The 15093-nt window shown below is 38.2% G+C and overlaps 1 protein-coding gene across 8 annotated transcripts; it reads left to right on the top strand.

Moving 5' to 3' along the window:
* Positions 1-7: 7 nt before the first annotated feature.
* On the top strand, positions 8-14882 carry hnrnpk (heterogeneous nuclear ribonucleoprotein K). Of its 8 annotated transcripts, XM_047380532.1 has the most exons (18): positions 32-132; positions 1066-1139; positions 1257-1423; positions 1791-1888; positions 2101-2157; positions 4155-4198; positions 5574-5646; positions 6836-6949; positions 7188-7316; positions 7990-8315; positions 8692-8742; positions 10318-10357; positions 11133-11148; positions 11536-11568; positions 12071-12138; positions 12740-12909; positions 13361-13381; positions 14080-14882. In XM_047380532.1, the coding sequence occupies exons 3-17, from the start codon at positions 1366-1368 to the stop codon at positions 13374-13376; spliced, it is 1293 nt and encodes a 430-aa protein (XP_047236488.1). In that variant the 5' UTR covers positions 32-132; positions 1066-1139; positions 1257-1365; the 3' UTR covers positions 13377-13381; positions 14080-14882. The 8 variants fall into 8 exon arrangements, with proteins under 8 accessions (XP_047236486.1, XP_047236488.1, XP_047236490.1 ...); XM_047380531.1 differs by lacking the exon at positions 13361-13381 and having other exon boundaries at positions 45-132; positions 8695-8742; XM_047380529.1 differs by lacking the exon at positions 13361-13381 and having other exon boundaries at positions 46-132.
* The last annotated feature ends 211 nt before the right edge of the window (positions 14883-15093 follow it).

The raw sequence follows: 15093 nt of genomic DNA, 5'->3' as shown, positions 1-15093 counted from the left end.
ACAACTGTAATCGTTGTGCCGTTGACGTGCTTTCCGTTGAGCCAATCAGGACACAGCACATCGAGTGGCTCGTTTCCAGGCTCTGAAGAGAAGAGAGGAACGAAGTAAGCCAGCGAGGTGTTAACGCTCCAGGTTTGTGGTTTTGACGATATTTTCGATTTTTCTCTGAGCACTGTTGGTTAAATATATTTGGAGTACATCCATACAACTAAAAAAAAGTAGGTTTTATAAATGTTGTTATTACTTACGTGTGCGACCTATCGTTATCTTATTAGCTGGCCTACCTAGCTACGGTTTTGCTCAGCCTTGGCAACATGGCGAAACTTGCTAGCTCTTAGCTTGAATCGCTACAGCTGGTCTTTGTACTAAACACCATGCAAGCTGAGGTCATCAGCTGGAAGTTAGACTCATAAACTTTCACCAAACATTATATACGCAGTAATTTGGGTTACCCAATATTAAAACTTGAATTAATAAACGGGGAAGCGATTCTGGAAGCTAATGCGTGGCTCTCAAGGCTTAAGTAACTGCTGCCATTTAGCACGACGCAGAAGATGGATTCCGATTATACGGTCGAGGAAACTGGTATTCATCTAACAGATATTTTAGTGTCCGATAAACGTAAAATTATAGTAATTTTTAAACTATCCATGATCCCATGTAGTCCATACGCCTAAAATCAGCAGAAGGGTGCTTTGCATATCTGCCGAATTGGAAGGAAGCAAATCGGAAACCTGGTTCCAGCGAAGTGCCTTTAGCCCAATCTGAAACTAACCCACTATTAGTTTTGTCAAGACTAATATTTAACCAGTCTGTTACCAAAAAAAAAAAAACACACTTAGGAAAATCCTAGGTTCGTTCTGGTTCGTTCTTTGATTAGCATATACGATATGATTGTTTGCGTAACTGATTAATTTATCTTCGGGTCTGTGATCAGACCATCCCAGATACGTCGCCCAGATGGCTTTGTTATCCTACGTGCTAATATAAGTGAAAGTGCGTGTTTAGGATCAGTTTTGTTTGGCTTCATTTCAGCATTAAAAAAGGAGTTTCCCTCCCTGATAGGTTGCAAGAGCTGTTTGGTTCCTTTTCACTTAGATCCGCCTATCAACACGCCCTTTTCCTCGTAATAAATATCGGTAAGTCCTGGTTGTATGGTCGTTTTAACAATTTTATTGCAGACCCCAGACTGGCTAAATTTCCCTTTTCCCTCTTCTTTTCTTCTCATCCCATTTTAATCACCCTGAACATGCCAGGAGACAAGAACAGCACACAGAGGCTGGTTTTCTGCTGCCTTTTCCCTACTCCTGCCAACTGTACCTCGGATCAAGGTGCTCACTTTTTCCTTTATCCTGTTCGAAGACCATGGAGACAGAAATTGACCAGCAAGAAGAGACCTCATTCAGCAACACAGAGACGAATGGTATAAACTGTCACTTGTTTTATTGTGTGCTGTAAAAACGGCATCTTTTTATTTTATTGCATTATACATGCATGGGACAGCAGTAACATATTGTGTCGCACTAAAATACAAACATGCTTCGTAATTCCTTTTTAGTTTTAAGAATTTGTGAGACCTGCACATTTAGACTTTCTGATATTATTAGTTTCTTGAAGTTTTAAACATACTTGTTATTTATTACATGGCCTGAGACCTTTGTAAATACAATCCAATACAAATTGGACACATCTGAATTTAGTTTTTTGTTACTATTATCCTTTTGTTGAAGACTCTCTACATTGTTGTCATTGTGTGTATTTTTTTAATTTATTCTATGTCCTTGTGCCAGGCAAACGCCCTGCTGAGGATGCAGATGAGCAGAAATCATTCAAACGCTCCAGAAACTCTGATGAGATGGTAGAGCTCCGCGTTCTCCTGCAGAGCAAAGTAATTTAGCCCTTTTATGTCATAATTTTGTCTGAATTATAAATTCCACACATATTTTGATATTCTTTCATTTTGTTACCAAAGTCATATTTTGGACTAATTGACACTAAATTGCTAATATTCATGCAGTTCTTATTTCTAGTTATTCTGACTTCTGTATGAGTTCCATTCATTGGAATACCAAGTGTGTTTACAATGTTTCTGTATTGCAGAATGCAGGAGCTGTGATTGGGAAGGGTGGAAAAAACATCAAAGCCCTTCGTTCAGATGTGAGTACACCAGGTTTTTCTTTTCACTCCCAGAAATTTCACATTTTTCTGTTGATTGGCCCCTCAGACCCAGCCTTCTCTGTTGGACAGGACCAGGTTTTGCCTTAACCCTTTATAAATATTAAAACCTATTGCAGCATTTTAGATTATTTCCAGTATTGTAAACATACTTTGCACCTGGGCCAGCCATTTTATTCCTTAGACCTTCAGACAAAACCCTGAAGTTAGTTTCATCCTGTTCTGGTAACTTAAAATATTTTTGCATCAACTAAACTATGGAGTTAAATTTGTCTCAATATTATTCAATCAAACAAAAAACTAATCTCAATCAAACAAAAAACTAATCTCAATCAAACAAAAAACTAATCTCAATCAAAAAAATAATATTCAATCAAAAAAAACTAATCTCAATCAAAAAATATTAAGTTGTGATCAAAACTTTCAGAGTTTTTTCTCACAAATAGAAAAAAGTTATTTGCAAAACATAAACTTTTATTTGCGCAGGTCAAAAATCTTTGGTTACGAGTCTCGCTTTTTTAGTTTTGACGCTCTCTGTTTTTGGTTGAACTCAACAAATTTTGAGTTCTGGAAACATGAACATCCTGGGCGGGGCCTAAAGACGAACGCTGTAAGACGTTTCCCTATTGGTTAGCGCTGACTAAAGCAGCAGACTCTGATCCCCCGCATCTCTGAACTTCTGCTCGAACTGCAGGGCTTGCAGCGTCGCTTCAGTGAGGAGACATCAACTGTACAGAAGAAAACTGCGGTTAAGTGAGCCGACAGTCAGAAATACGCGGTTCTGAAGGTTCCTTTTCTGTTTTCCTCTTATTTTCTCAACCGTTGCCAGGATCTGGATCCTTTCTGCTCCATTACCGTAATGCACCTTGAATGTGCGACGCTAATCTTTAAGAGAGAGCTGGTGTCGGCTGACGTCACCGCGTATTTCTGACTGTCGGCTCACTTAACCGCAGTTTTCTTCTGTACAGTTGATGTCTCCTCACTGAAGCGACGCCGCAAGCCCTGCAGTTCGAGCAGAAGTTCAGAGATGCGGGGGATCAGAGTCTGCTGCTTTAGTCAGCGCTAACCAATAGGGAAATGTCTTACAGCGTTCGTCTTTAGGCCCCGCCCAGGATGTTCATGTTTCCAGAACTCAAAATTCGTTGAGTTCAACCAAAAACAGAGAGCGTCAAAACTAAAAAAGCGAGACTCGTAACCAAAGATTTTTGACATGCGCAAATAAAAGTTTATGTTTTGCAAATAACTTTTTTCTCTTTGTGAGAAAAAACTCTGAAAGTTTTGATCACAACTTAATATTTTTTGATTGAGATTAGTTTTTTGTTTGATTGAATAATATTGAGACAAATTTAACTCCATACTAAACTAGGCCATGGCTTAAAAGCCCCAATTTATGTGTTATAATGTTAATATATTTTAACACAGCTGGCAATGCAGATGCTTCTGCTAATTTAAAATGAAACTGGCACAGTGCCGATTTCTTGATGTCACAAACTAATATTATTTACTCCTATACATATCTATTTTAATGTCAATGGAATCTGGACAATTGTTGAATAGTTCTATGTCATTGCCTCTCTTTCTAGTCATTCACAATTTGTTCTTCCCCTCTTTTTTCACATTAAACTTTCGTGTTCTTAATATGCCATTTCCCTTTTTCCAATGTCAGTTTCTCCTCTTCTCTCTTTGACAACCCAATCTCTGAGAGAATCAATTGAAAATCACATTTCAACACTGCAGAGCCTGTATATTAAAAATGTATTCCTCTCCCCTCTCCCTTGTTTATTATTTTTACTCTTTACTTTTTTTGCCCACTTCCTCCTCCTCCTCTGTTGCCCATGTTCTGGATGGCCCCTCCTGCGCCCGCCCACCTGACACCCCGGTTGGCCCCGCCCATAATCGTGCCCTGTCCCTAAACGGGCGTGTTACTTGATTGACATCTGTGCCCGAATGGCCCTGGCCCCTGCCCATGCCACGCCCAGTACAATGCCAGTGTGTCAGTCCCAGACAGCAGTGGGCCTGAGCGGTATGTCCCTAAGCTCCTCCCTCTCAATGCCTGACTACAGGTCAAACAAACAAGAAGAAGTGAACAATAATTTGTAGTCCTACCTTTTGTCAAGTCACAGTGTTTAAACATATTTAGACTGAGCCTAAATGCGATTGTTATCCTACTCTACCTGTTAAACAACATGCTAATATCCTTTCTATTTTGGAAGTCATGTCAGGATTGTAACTAAAGTTGGTGTTGTCAGGGTTATTCCACTGTCTTTGAAAATGTCTGCTATAATCTTTGTAGTGTTTGTCTTTAGGTTTTGTTGGTTTCTTTTGTATTTGTGGCCATCTGTCCTATATATCTTCTTCATTTTTCCTTTCTAAAAACTCATTGTTTGTGTGTATTTACATATTTACGGTGTTTTTGGTTTTCTGTTAGTGTTAGGTGCTCACTTGCTTTTAATCTCAACCAGTTTTAAAAAAAAAATTTTTTATGAAGTGCTAATATTGACATTTAGATTTATTTTATTTTTTCAAGCAGTGAGTGTGTTTGCTTCCTGATCTATCTTCTACATCAGCCGATCTTTTAATTGCTGGAGTTTTTGAACATAAAGTGTTTTACTCAGTCCTATCCATCCATCCTTCACTTGAAATTATGATTTGATTTCCCCAACCCTTTAAGCATCAACTCCAGCGATAGCAGAATTACAACCTTACAATGGCATAATCTACTCTGTCACTTTCCCTCATCTGCAGACTATGTTGCTTCCATGTATAATGTGCTTTAGTTGTCCTTATCAGTATAACTACTGTATTGCCATAGGTGGGTGCAGACAACAATATATTTAAAATACCTTTAAAAATCCCCTATGGTAAAAAACAAAAAAAACAAAGACATCTCTATGTTGTCTTGATTTAATTTGTGTCCATCACCTCATTTAGAAGGTGTTTAAAGTCATTTTTTGTGGTGTGCATCCACCAACCTATCCCATAAAACTTTAGAATTTGCTCTGGCAGTTTATTTCTTCCTAAAACTTCACTTTTCCCATCTTTCTTCCTCTCAATGGTCGCCAAATCCAGTCCTTCTTTTTGTTTGGGTCCTAATTTTGCCACTGTACTGCTTCTCTCTGGGCAAAGACGCCTTTTATATTGAGCTGTTTTTGGTGCAAGCTTTTAGCTACCTTCCCTATAAAATTATCACCAACTTATTGTGTAAAAATGTAGGAAACTCAGTAACTTATGATTGAGCTAGCTCTTTATTCTGCATTTTTAGCAGCGTTAGCTTTTCTATGAGTTAAGAAGATATAAAGAACTCTATAATCTGAAACGTTTTCTTCCCCTTGGGATGCCAACCCCACCCCATCTCTGTTGCTGTGCTCTGTTTTGTCATTGGTGGATAAACTATGAAGAATCCTGAGCATCAGTGCCGACATAGAGACTATTGGAGAAATCGTACTGAAGATTATCCCTACTTTGGAAGAAGTGAGTTGACATTTATTTTTATGAATCTGTAGTAACACTTTTTAAAGTATTGTAAATAATAATCAATTGATTGCTCTTGTTGCCATTTGTTTATCTGCTTTGTAGGTGGTGTATTACTATTGTTTTGATATTGTGTAAACTTGACAATTCTCAATTTTTAGACCTCGCTTTCAGTGTAAAGCTGTGTATTAGGCATTACTCAGTATGATAACCTTGAGTAAAAATTCAAGGCTTTAACTATAATTACACGCAAAAAATATTAAAAATATATAAGGGCTGCAGGACATTTGAAAAATGTGCAATATGCAATAATTTTGGTCAATGTTGCGATAAGGTCTTACTTGCGATAAATAAATGCAAATAATGTCTTTCTGATTCTGTTTCATAGCAGACGTAGACCGCAGATAATGAGTATAATGAGTCTTTGCAGCTACTAGAAAATGTATTTTATTTTTTTAGAATAAGTTGCTTCTGGACAATGTCTGCTGTTTTGGCAAATTAACTCTGTTTTTGTTTTGTTACCACCTCACCATCTATTACCTCTTAAAACCTTTTTTGTTGCCTTAAACAAGTGTCAACAAATATATTACAAGCATGGAGAATGCATGGTACTGAAATAATTAGCTAACACTTATTACAGTCCAGGCAGTTTTTCACCATCCCACATACTACATACAGAGAAGTAATGATGGTCTGCAGTATTTTAGGGCCCCCTAAAATCTAATACATGACCTAATTTCAAGATATATTTTCACTGCTGCTGAAACATTTATTATATTGACTATTGGTTGTCTCTTTGTTGTTGATGTTTAGAGTTTATAGCCTTATGCAGAAATATAAAAAATGCTCCCACAAATTTTAGCAGTAGTTACAAGAGCTTGTTCTGTGAGAGATGTTTTTGCTATTTGGTCTTTAGAGTAACAAGTATGCAGGTTGATTATTTAGTCAAGCTGTCTGCTTAGGTAGTGAAACTGCACTCAGCTGCTCAACAATCCTGTTCGTAGATTACAGGTACAAAACGGTGCTATTTAGAAGATGGAATAATAATTTTATTGCAGAACGGTTTAGCAACGGCACAATGATTTTTGCCATAATCAGAAGGAACGGTGTTCAGGCAGGTTTAGGACCTTGTTTATGAAGTCATGTGTGTTGCTGTCCTCAGTATATTGCTTTTCTTCTCTTTCTACAGTACCAGCAATACAATGGCAATGACTTTGATTGCGAGCTCCGTCTGCTGATCCACCAGAGCCTGGCGGGCTCCATCATCGGTGTGAAAGGAGCAAAGATCAAGGAGCTCCGTGAGGTGTGTGCATAGACACATTTTCATCATTTTATTTTTCAAAAATTTTTGTGGCTGTGACTTTCTGACCTAATGTTCTAGGCACTTTTCATCTGTGGAAAAAAGTGTAATAAATTTTTTTTATCACTTATCTTACCTGGTATTTCTTAATTTGAAAAGATTGCTGTTTTAATCGTCTTTGTCTTGTTGGAGCTTTTTATCTGTTCCTATTCAAGTGTGTCTCTTGTTTGTGTGTCTGCAGAACACAAAGACCAGCATCAAGCTGTTTCAGGAGTGTTGTCCCCAGTCGACAGACCGTGTGGTGCTGGTTGGTGGTAAAATGGAGAGGGTGGTGGAGTGTATTAAGACCATGCTGGAGCTCATCTCTGAAGTAAGAGTGATTTCCACTGTTAATGAATGCATTTTGTTCTTTTTCATGTCACACATTAGGAATTTACTTTTCTTTTTTTGTTTTTTTTTTCAAAGCCCATTATTGAGTGTGTTGTCGTGTTTGATATAGTAACGATTTAAAATGTATCCATTTAAATCAGTAGTGTCCAAACCTTTTGCCACATAGGCGAACAATGTAGAGTGGTGCTAACTTCAGGTGCACAAAACTTGATTTTTAAATTTTGACTAGTTTTATTGAGTTTTTTTACATGCCCAACAGTAAACTACACATGGAATATTTTTATGAAAGAAATGAAGTAGTCTGACCTTTGTAAAAAAAAAATAGATCTGTAATTTGTATTAACTTAAAATGTAAAATACACTTTTGCTTTTTTTTTTTATTATTAAAAGGCATAATTTCTGAAGTTTTTAGATGCCGATCTGAATTGCAGTCAGGGGCTACGCAAAATCATTCTGAGGGCCACAAATGGCCCCTGTGCTGCAGTTTGGACTCCCCTAATTAAATGTTTTGATAGATGCTGTGATTTAGATGCTTTTTGTTTCAAAGTCATATGGACACAATTTATAAAGGATTTATTGCATGTTAAACAGATAGATCTTTGTTGGTGTTTTTCATATTTTTTTAAGTTTAAAATGTCATTGTCTCCCCATAGGCTCCAATAAAAGGCCGTACACAGCCCTACGACCCTAACTTCTATGATGAAACGTATGAATACGGTGGCTTTACCATTATGTTCGAGGAGAGGGGGGGTGGCCGCAGGCTCATGGGAGGCTTCCCCATGCGCGGAGGCCGGTCCAGCGGTGATCGTGGGTATGACAGAATGCCTTCCAGCAGAGGGGTGCGTGGGCCCTTGCCTCCCTCCCGCCGCGATTACGACGATATCAGCCCCCGCCGGGGTCCTCCTCCGCCCCACCCTAGTAGGGTTGGCAGGGGAAGCGCGCGGCCACGAAACATGCCAATGGGTCACCCATATAGAGGGTAAGCTCGGTGCTTCTTTTTGAAACAGTTTTGTAGTAGCAGGCAGCCTGCATGCACGTTCTCATCAGTTTTACATGAAGTTTTAAGTGTTCTGATTTTTTTTAGAAATATTTCATTTGTAGCTAATTGTTTGCATAGTAACACTGTTTGTAAAACTTAAGCTTCTTTTGCTTTTCATTAGGATAAATTCTACTTTCTATGAGATTTGTTAAACCATTATGAACAATATTCAATGTTAAATATGTAAGCTAATGTTTCTTTTTCAGTGAAAAACTCTAGTTTATGTTTATCATTTCATTAAGCGTATGTGCTCATCACTGTATGTCTGGTTGTGTTTGTCCTTTTGTTTTTTCTTTTTCCCATTCCCATGTTTCAGCAGAGATGATCGTTACTATGACTCTTACCGTGGCTCAGATGAAAGATCAAAGTAAGTTTCTGTTTCCAAGCCTCTGTAAACCTAACTAGTCATCACAGAAATGCATTAAGATTCTTCTGTATTTATTTTTTTTATGTTACAAAATAAGTCCTCGGTGGCATTGCTTGTTTATATTGTTCTGTTGCTTGCTATTGAGTAGCATGCTACTTCTTGAGTCTTAAGAATACATTTGCAGTTCCTGAAGGTGTTTATCATTTGTAATCACATGTTTCAAGATGTAGCTTGGTTACATGTGTAGTTTGTTACTAGTGCCGACACCCTTGTCATGTGACAACTGGGACTGCAAAATACATCCTGATTTTATCATATCACTGTTGACTTTTATCAATATCGTAAAGAAGTACTTGGCCTGTAAAGTGCCATTCAGTCAGCTGCTCTGTCAGTAATATTTTCAGTGATGCTTGTTTAATGCAGCAGAACATGTTTTATGAGGGCATAAAGTCATTAAACTACAGCTGAAGTTGTTTCTTTGCCAAAACAGCAATTTTTTCAACAAACGATGCCGAGTTGGAAATACTGACATTTATCCAGTAGCTAGGCTGCTCACTACCAGCGGTCTATGTTTGCAATGAACTCAAAGCAGAAAGACTCTAACACTGTTTAGTAAGGCTTAATTGATTTATTTAAAGTCATGTCGTCATCATGACATTCATGCATGTTTCACTAATGATACGCTGCCCTGGTGAAAATCATTAATTTGATTTTAATCATTGATAAATAACAACAATAAATACAATGTATATCCTTTGTAGGACCCTCAACTTGTTCTCTTACTTGTTTATCTATTTATTGGAGTACTTTGTGAGAGAAGGTAGTGAATTAGGAGATATTGGTACTTCCTAATAGTGTCTTTAAATGTAATTAGCTTAAATCCGGTTTGAAATCCAATTCTTGTAAATGATTTCGAATGTATGCTGTTCAAATGCTGTCCATTTGAACAATTTTCTAAGACTTTGGTTTTGTGGTATGGTCAGTCAAGCTGCACAATATATTGATTTGTTAAATCAAGCTGCATTAAATAGCAGTCGCAAAGGACTGATTTGCAGCAATATTTGTAAGGCAATTTATATTTCAAGTCACATGCAATTACAGACATGTTGAGTAAGAACAATCAAATTGTATTACAGGGCTTGAGAAAACATAGTAAAACTAAACCGTTACAATGCTAAAGTTATCTCAGATTTAAGGTTTACTCAACGTTAGCACACATGCATGTGTTTTTACAGAGTTCAAAAGTACAAACCTAAAATGTTTTGTCAGCTATTTTCACTATTTGTGCTCAGTCTTTGGGAGGGAAATAACAGCAGCATTTGGCACTGATCAGCATCACCACCACCTGTCACTCCTCTCACCATAACACTGTCAGAGCTGTTCCTGTTACTGTGTGGGAAGATGGTTGGGAGGAAATGTGTTTATACTGTAATCTTGCTCAGCGTGTGTGTGCAGTTTGACCTAGACCAGAATTTTTCTGTGGAATGTTTTCAAGATTTTATTTTTTTCCCATCCAACTCGCATCTTTTTTCTCTCTCTCTCTCTCTGCCTGTCTGTTCCCCTCCCCGTCGCCAGTGACCGAAGAGGCAGACCGGATCGCTACAGCGATAACATGGTTAGTGACCCTTTGCTAAATGCATGCAGCTCTGGCGTTCGCATCCTATGAAGTGTGAGCATTCTCAGGCTAGCACAGTGGTTAGTCCTAGCACAGAACAATATGTTGTGCTTGTCCATTGTCCTGCTGTTGTACAGTGTTTTAGTGACAAAACAACAGATCTGGGTCCATGGATCCAAGGCAGTTTTTACATGGTGTAAGCCATCCCACCAAATGACCATAATCACCTCAGCCGGAGACACCCCATAATAATCAGCTGTAATTGCCCTCTTGCTGTGTATTTGTCATGGCCAGCCTGTTTTTCCTACAAAGAAAGAGAAGACTTTGGGAGTGGGGAGGTGGGGGTGTCCATGGCTGGTTGCTAAGCACTAATAATGCTTTCTTGACAGACTAGAAGGTTTCTTTCTGCCTTTCTCTCTCCCTCCCTCCCTGAGACATGGCAGGATACTGCCTACCGTTGCTCGGCAACAGCTTTTTGAATTGCTCGTTGTCCTGGTAACAGCAGCAACTGAAAATGGAGGGTGATAGAGATGCAAGGAGGGACAGGAAGAGGAGGGAGGGATGGGGTAAGGAGGTGGAGTCTGTCTCATGGATGAAAACTGAGTGGCTTTCAGTTGGGTCTACTTTGTGGACGAGGCTGCTGCGTTAGGCTTATGCTCACCAGCCAGTAGGGATTTTATGTTTAATTTTTATCGGCTCTTTAGACGAGTGAGAGGGATTTACCTTTTTTTTTTTTCCGCTGTAACACTTCTGTCTTCCTGTTTGTTCCTTGCAGAGTGGTGGTGGATATGGTAAGTACGAACTTGTTTTTTTTTTTTACTCTTACATTAAGCAAATGTTGTTACAAGGCTGTTGCATGCATAAGACTGTAGGCCTCAGATTTCTCTCCAGCAAAGGGAAGCAAGAAGACAAAATGATCAAATTGGGGGGATTACGGGATGAAAGGGCATGGCAGTTGTTATTGTATGAGGCTGTTGGATTAAATCTTCTTGACACAAGTGAGGTCTTGTTTACTGATTTTTATTTATTTATTATTTTTGTGTCACTGCTGTTTGCTTGGGTAGTTTAAGTATATTTTGAGTAATGTGTCAAATGAGTATTTAGGTAAGTAATTAATACAAATTTTGTACCACCAAGTCAGCTATCTTCTACGTTTTTTTTTTCTCTGTCCTGCTCAGATAACAGTTCTTCATGGGATAGCTACCAGTCAGGTTAGTCTTCCTCCTTTGCTCTCAATCAGTATTAGTCTGAGACATTTACTGAGTTCTGATTCAACTCATTGTATTTATATTTAATTCACAGCTAATCTCTGAAACAAAAGCTGTAAAAAGCAACAGTTCTAACCTCATGGATGTCACTAAAAATGTGGTTAGAGCCTGGTGATTTTTGTAGTAGCGTGGTTTTCTCACCTGGGCAGTTTTATCGGTCCACTGCTTCTACAACTTTATTTCCTCCATCCGTCTTAGTGACTCATTTGGTAGTGTAGCAGGCATTCATGCATCAAACACACCATCATGCTGTAATACTACAGCTTTATAGTCACAACAAACTTTTATTTTTCAAAATTGTCATTTGTTTTGTTCTTTTTAAAGTGCAACAATTTTGGTAGAGAGAAATGCTGAGTATTTGTCTTGAGTCCGTTTATCTTCCAACAGTCTCTATTTTTGCTTGCATGTTTGCTTTGGTTTTCACCTCTCTTCCCTCTGCCATCAGGTGGACGTGGCTCCTACAGTGACATGGGTGGTCCCGTCATCACCACACAAGTGACAATCCCTAAAGACGTGAGTATATGACCATAACATCAACAGCTTGGTAACTAGTGGGAGATCTGTTGTACAGATTTAAAGTGATTTGTACTAAAATCCTCCCTATGGTTATTTTACATTCTGACTGCATCAGCTCAGCTTAGTTTTCCAGTTATGAAGCCAAATGTATTTTATGTTCAGTATGCAACCATACTAGACATCCCTTAATTCTAAATCGAGAAGAAATCATTTGATATTTAAAACAAGACTCACCAAACAAAGGCCCAGAGTTCAGAATTGGCTCATTTTTCAGTTTTTATTGGTTTGTACAATGATTGGCTGGTTACATACGGAAAATCTTTATTAAAAGGTTTTTCTCCTTTATTCCTTTACTCTTTAAATGCCTCAACCAGAAGCATACTTAAGAGTTTATGCTTTCTTCTACTAGTATAATGTAGATCAGAAAAGGATTAAGGACATCTGGTTTGAAGCATAAATGGATATTTTGCCTTAGTTTGAGAACCCCTACCTCGGCCAAAGAACCTGCAGAATATATTCTCTGTCAGAAAATAAAAGAAATCAGATTTAGCAGGTCAGATCCACGCTAATTATCTCCTGTTGTGTTCTCCACTAACAGCTGGCTGGATCCATCATCGGTAAGGGAGGCCAGAGGATCAAACAGATTCGCCACGAGTCCGGGGCCTCAATCAAGATTGATGAACCTTTGGAGGGTTCAGAGGATCGCATCATTACCATCACTGGTACCCAGGACCAGATCCAAAATGCCCAGTACCTTCTACAGAACAGGCAAGTTATAGCTTGGTGTTCTTATCCCTTCCCATCTTGTTGAAATTTGTGATTCAGTACCCAATTTGAAGTTTGACCATTTTCTTCTAATTATACCTTCTAAACTCATAAAACTTTAATCTAATATTCCAAATACGTTAAAATCTTCATACAGTTGCTCTGCAGTTGTTTAATCGTGCATCATGTAGGCCTTCAGCATATGGAAGCTTTTCAGTGCAAACATGATTAAAGACCTTTTAAATCCTTTAGAATGTGGTTGTTCGATTTGTTTAATTACACATGATTGACTGATTGATTTTTATTTTTTTAGATTCTAACACTAGAAAGCCCAGTTTTTCTTGGGTTATACGTTTCTGTTGCCTGCTGTCTCTCTTCACTAACCCCCCTCCTTTCTTCCCCATGCAACCTGCAACTACTTCAAACCTTCCTCTTACATGAAATGGCTGTGAAGGAGTAGGCATGCTTAATAAAGGTGCATATTATTAGATTATTTATTTTCTTTGTAAAGGGGCAGTGTGAGGGACAATTTTGATTGCCTCGCACTCGTCCAATAAATCTGATCAGTAGAAGGAAAAAGAAAAATAGGATGTCTATTTGCCATCAGAGCCGTTTCACTGTGAAGCAAGGAGTGGATCGATTTTTTTTTTTTTTCCCTGGCTGCTGCTGTGTGGAAGACTAGTGATTTTGTTGTTTTTAGTTAGATTAAGCAACAACAAATCACAGTCTGCCAAATAGCACAGGCTCCTCCTCTTCTGTCTCCCTTGGCAACCAGTAGGCACGTATAATACACACTATTTCCTTATTGATGCCATCTGAGCTTTGCCCGGTTTGCTAATACATCCTCATACCCTCTGCCCTGTCTCATGAGTACTGTACTGTTGCCATGATAACAACCCCGCCTCCCTCTTCCTTCCTGTCTTTCCTTTTCTGTGTTCTGCACCTGCTAGTTACACCCCTCTTTTCCTCCTTTTCTCTCTCTAAATCATCTTCTCCTCTTTCTACCCATCTTTCTCATTTGCCATCTTTCTTTCATCCTGTAATTATTGCTGTTCTCACATCATCATCCTGCAACAGTTTTAGCTATATATATATTTACGCTGTTAATCATGTGAAATGCAAATAAGGCTTTTGGTATTCATTTTGCTGCTGTTTATGTCGTTTTCATTTTAGTGTGAAGCAGTACTCTGGTCATTTGCTGTAGACCCTCAAGGAGCAGATCGAAGAAAACTTGGATTGAACCCCCCTTCCTCTTCTCAAATCTTTTTGCCCAGGTCCAACACATCCCCCTTCAGATCTTTACTCTGGATTGTGGGTGTCTTTTTTTTATTTTATTTTTGTATTTTTAATTAAAAAAATGTCCGACATTCCTGTGCATCCACGAAAATGTAGAAGATCTGCATTTTAGTGTAGTCCAATAGTTTGTCAGGTTATGCTTTGATTTTTCTTTTTTGTAACACATATATCACAATATCAGATTTCCCTCAGAAAAAAATAAACCTAACCTTTATTTTTGGATGGACTTGTTTTGTTTTTATGTATAAATGTGGATCTTTGTGAGTGTGAGCCTGTCGGTGTGTGTGGGTTGGTATGCTTTCATTTGTCTCCTACCAATTTGTGCAACATACAGAATGTAAGATGTTCCTTTTCTTTAACAGCTCTGGGGAAATATAACTCTGTAGAATTGATTTTTGCAATGTTTTTGTTGGGAGTTCTGTACAAACAGAAGACAGAACAGAATAATTTGTACAAACACTGTAGTGGTGCAACAAAATAAACCTGAATTATTGAAGTAATTCGAAGTACGCATTTGTGTTAGTAGTTAAAGATGTAAGGCATTTTATTGGTTATTGGACACATACTGAACTTTTCTACTTTGCCTGCAAGTTCCTCTGCTCTAACTTGTTCACTCTTCATTGTTTTGAACTTCTCAATGTCAAATTTAAAGAGAAATAAAGATGCCACTTTTTACTGAACATTGATGGTTTAATAGCTTTCTGATTTTACCTTTACTTTGGCAGCTTTATTGGTTTCCTGCCTGAAGTTACTTAAAATCTGTTAAAGTCCAGCAGTTAGAACATTTTGAGGGAGTCAAGTAAATTAATCCTTTAAAAATAGAAAACTACATGAATGTTTGTAACTCCATTTGTCTTTAAAAAAGCCTTTGGGACGTATTAGCAGAAAAGG

This window comes from Girardinichthys multiradiatus, chromosome 12, assembly GCF_021462225.1.
Source record: "Girardinichthys multiradiatus isolate DD_20200921_A chromosome 12, DD_fGirMul_XY1, whole genome shotgun sequence".
NCBI lineage: Eukaryota > Metazoa > Chordata > Actinopteri > Cyprinodontiformes > Goodeidae > Girardinichthys > Girardinichthys multiradiatus.
The sequence above is the reverse complement of the archived record's forward strand: the minus strand, read 5'-3'. Positions and strand labels throughout refer to the sequence as shown.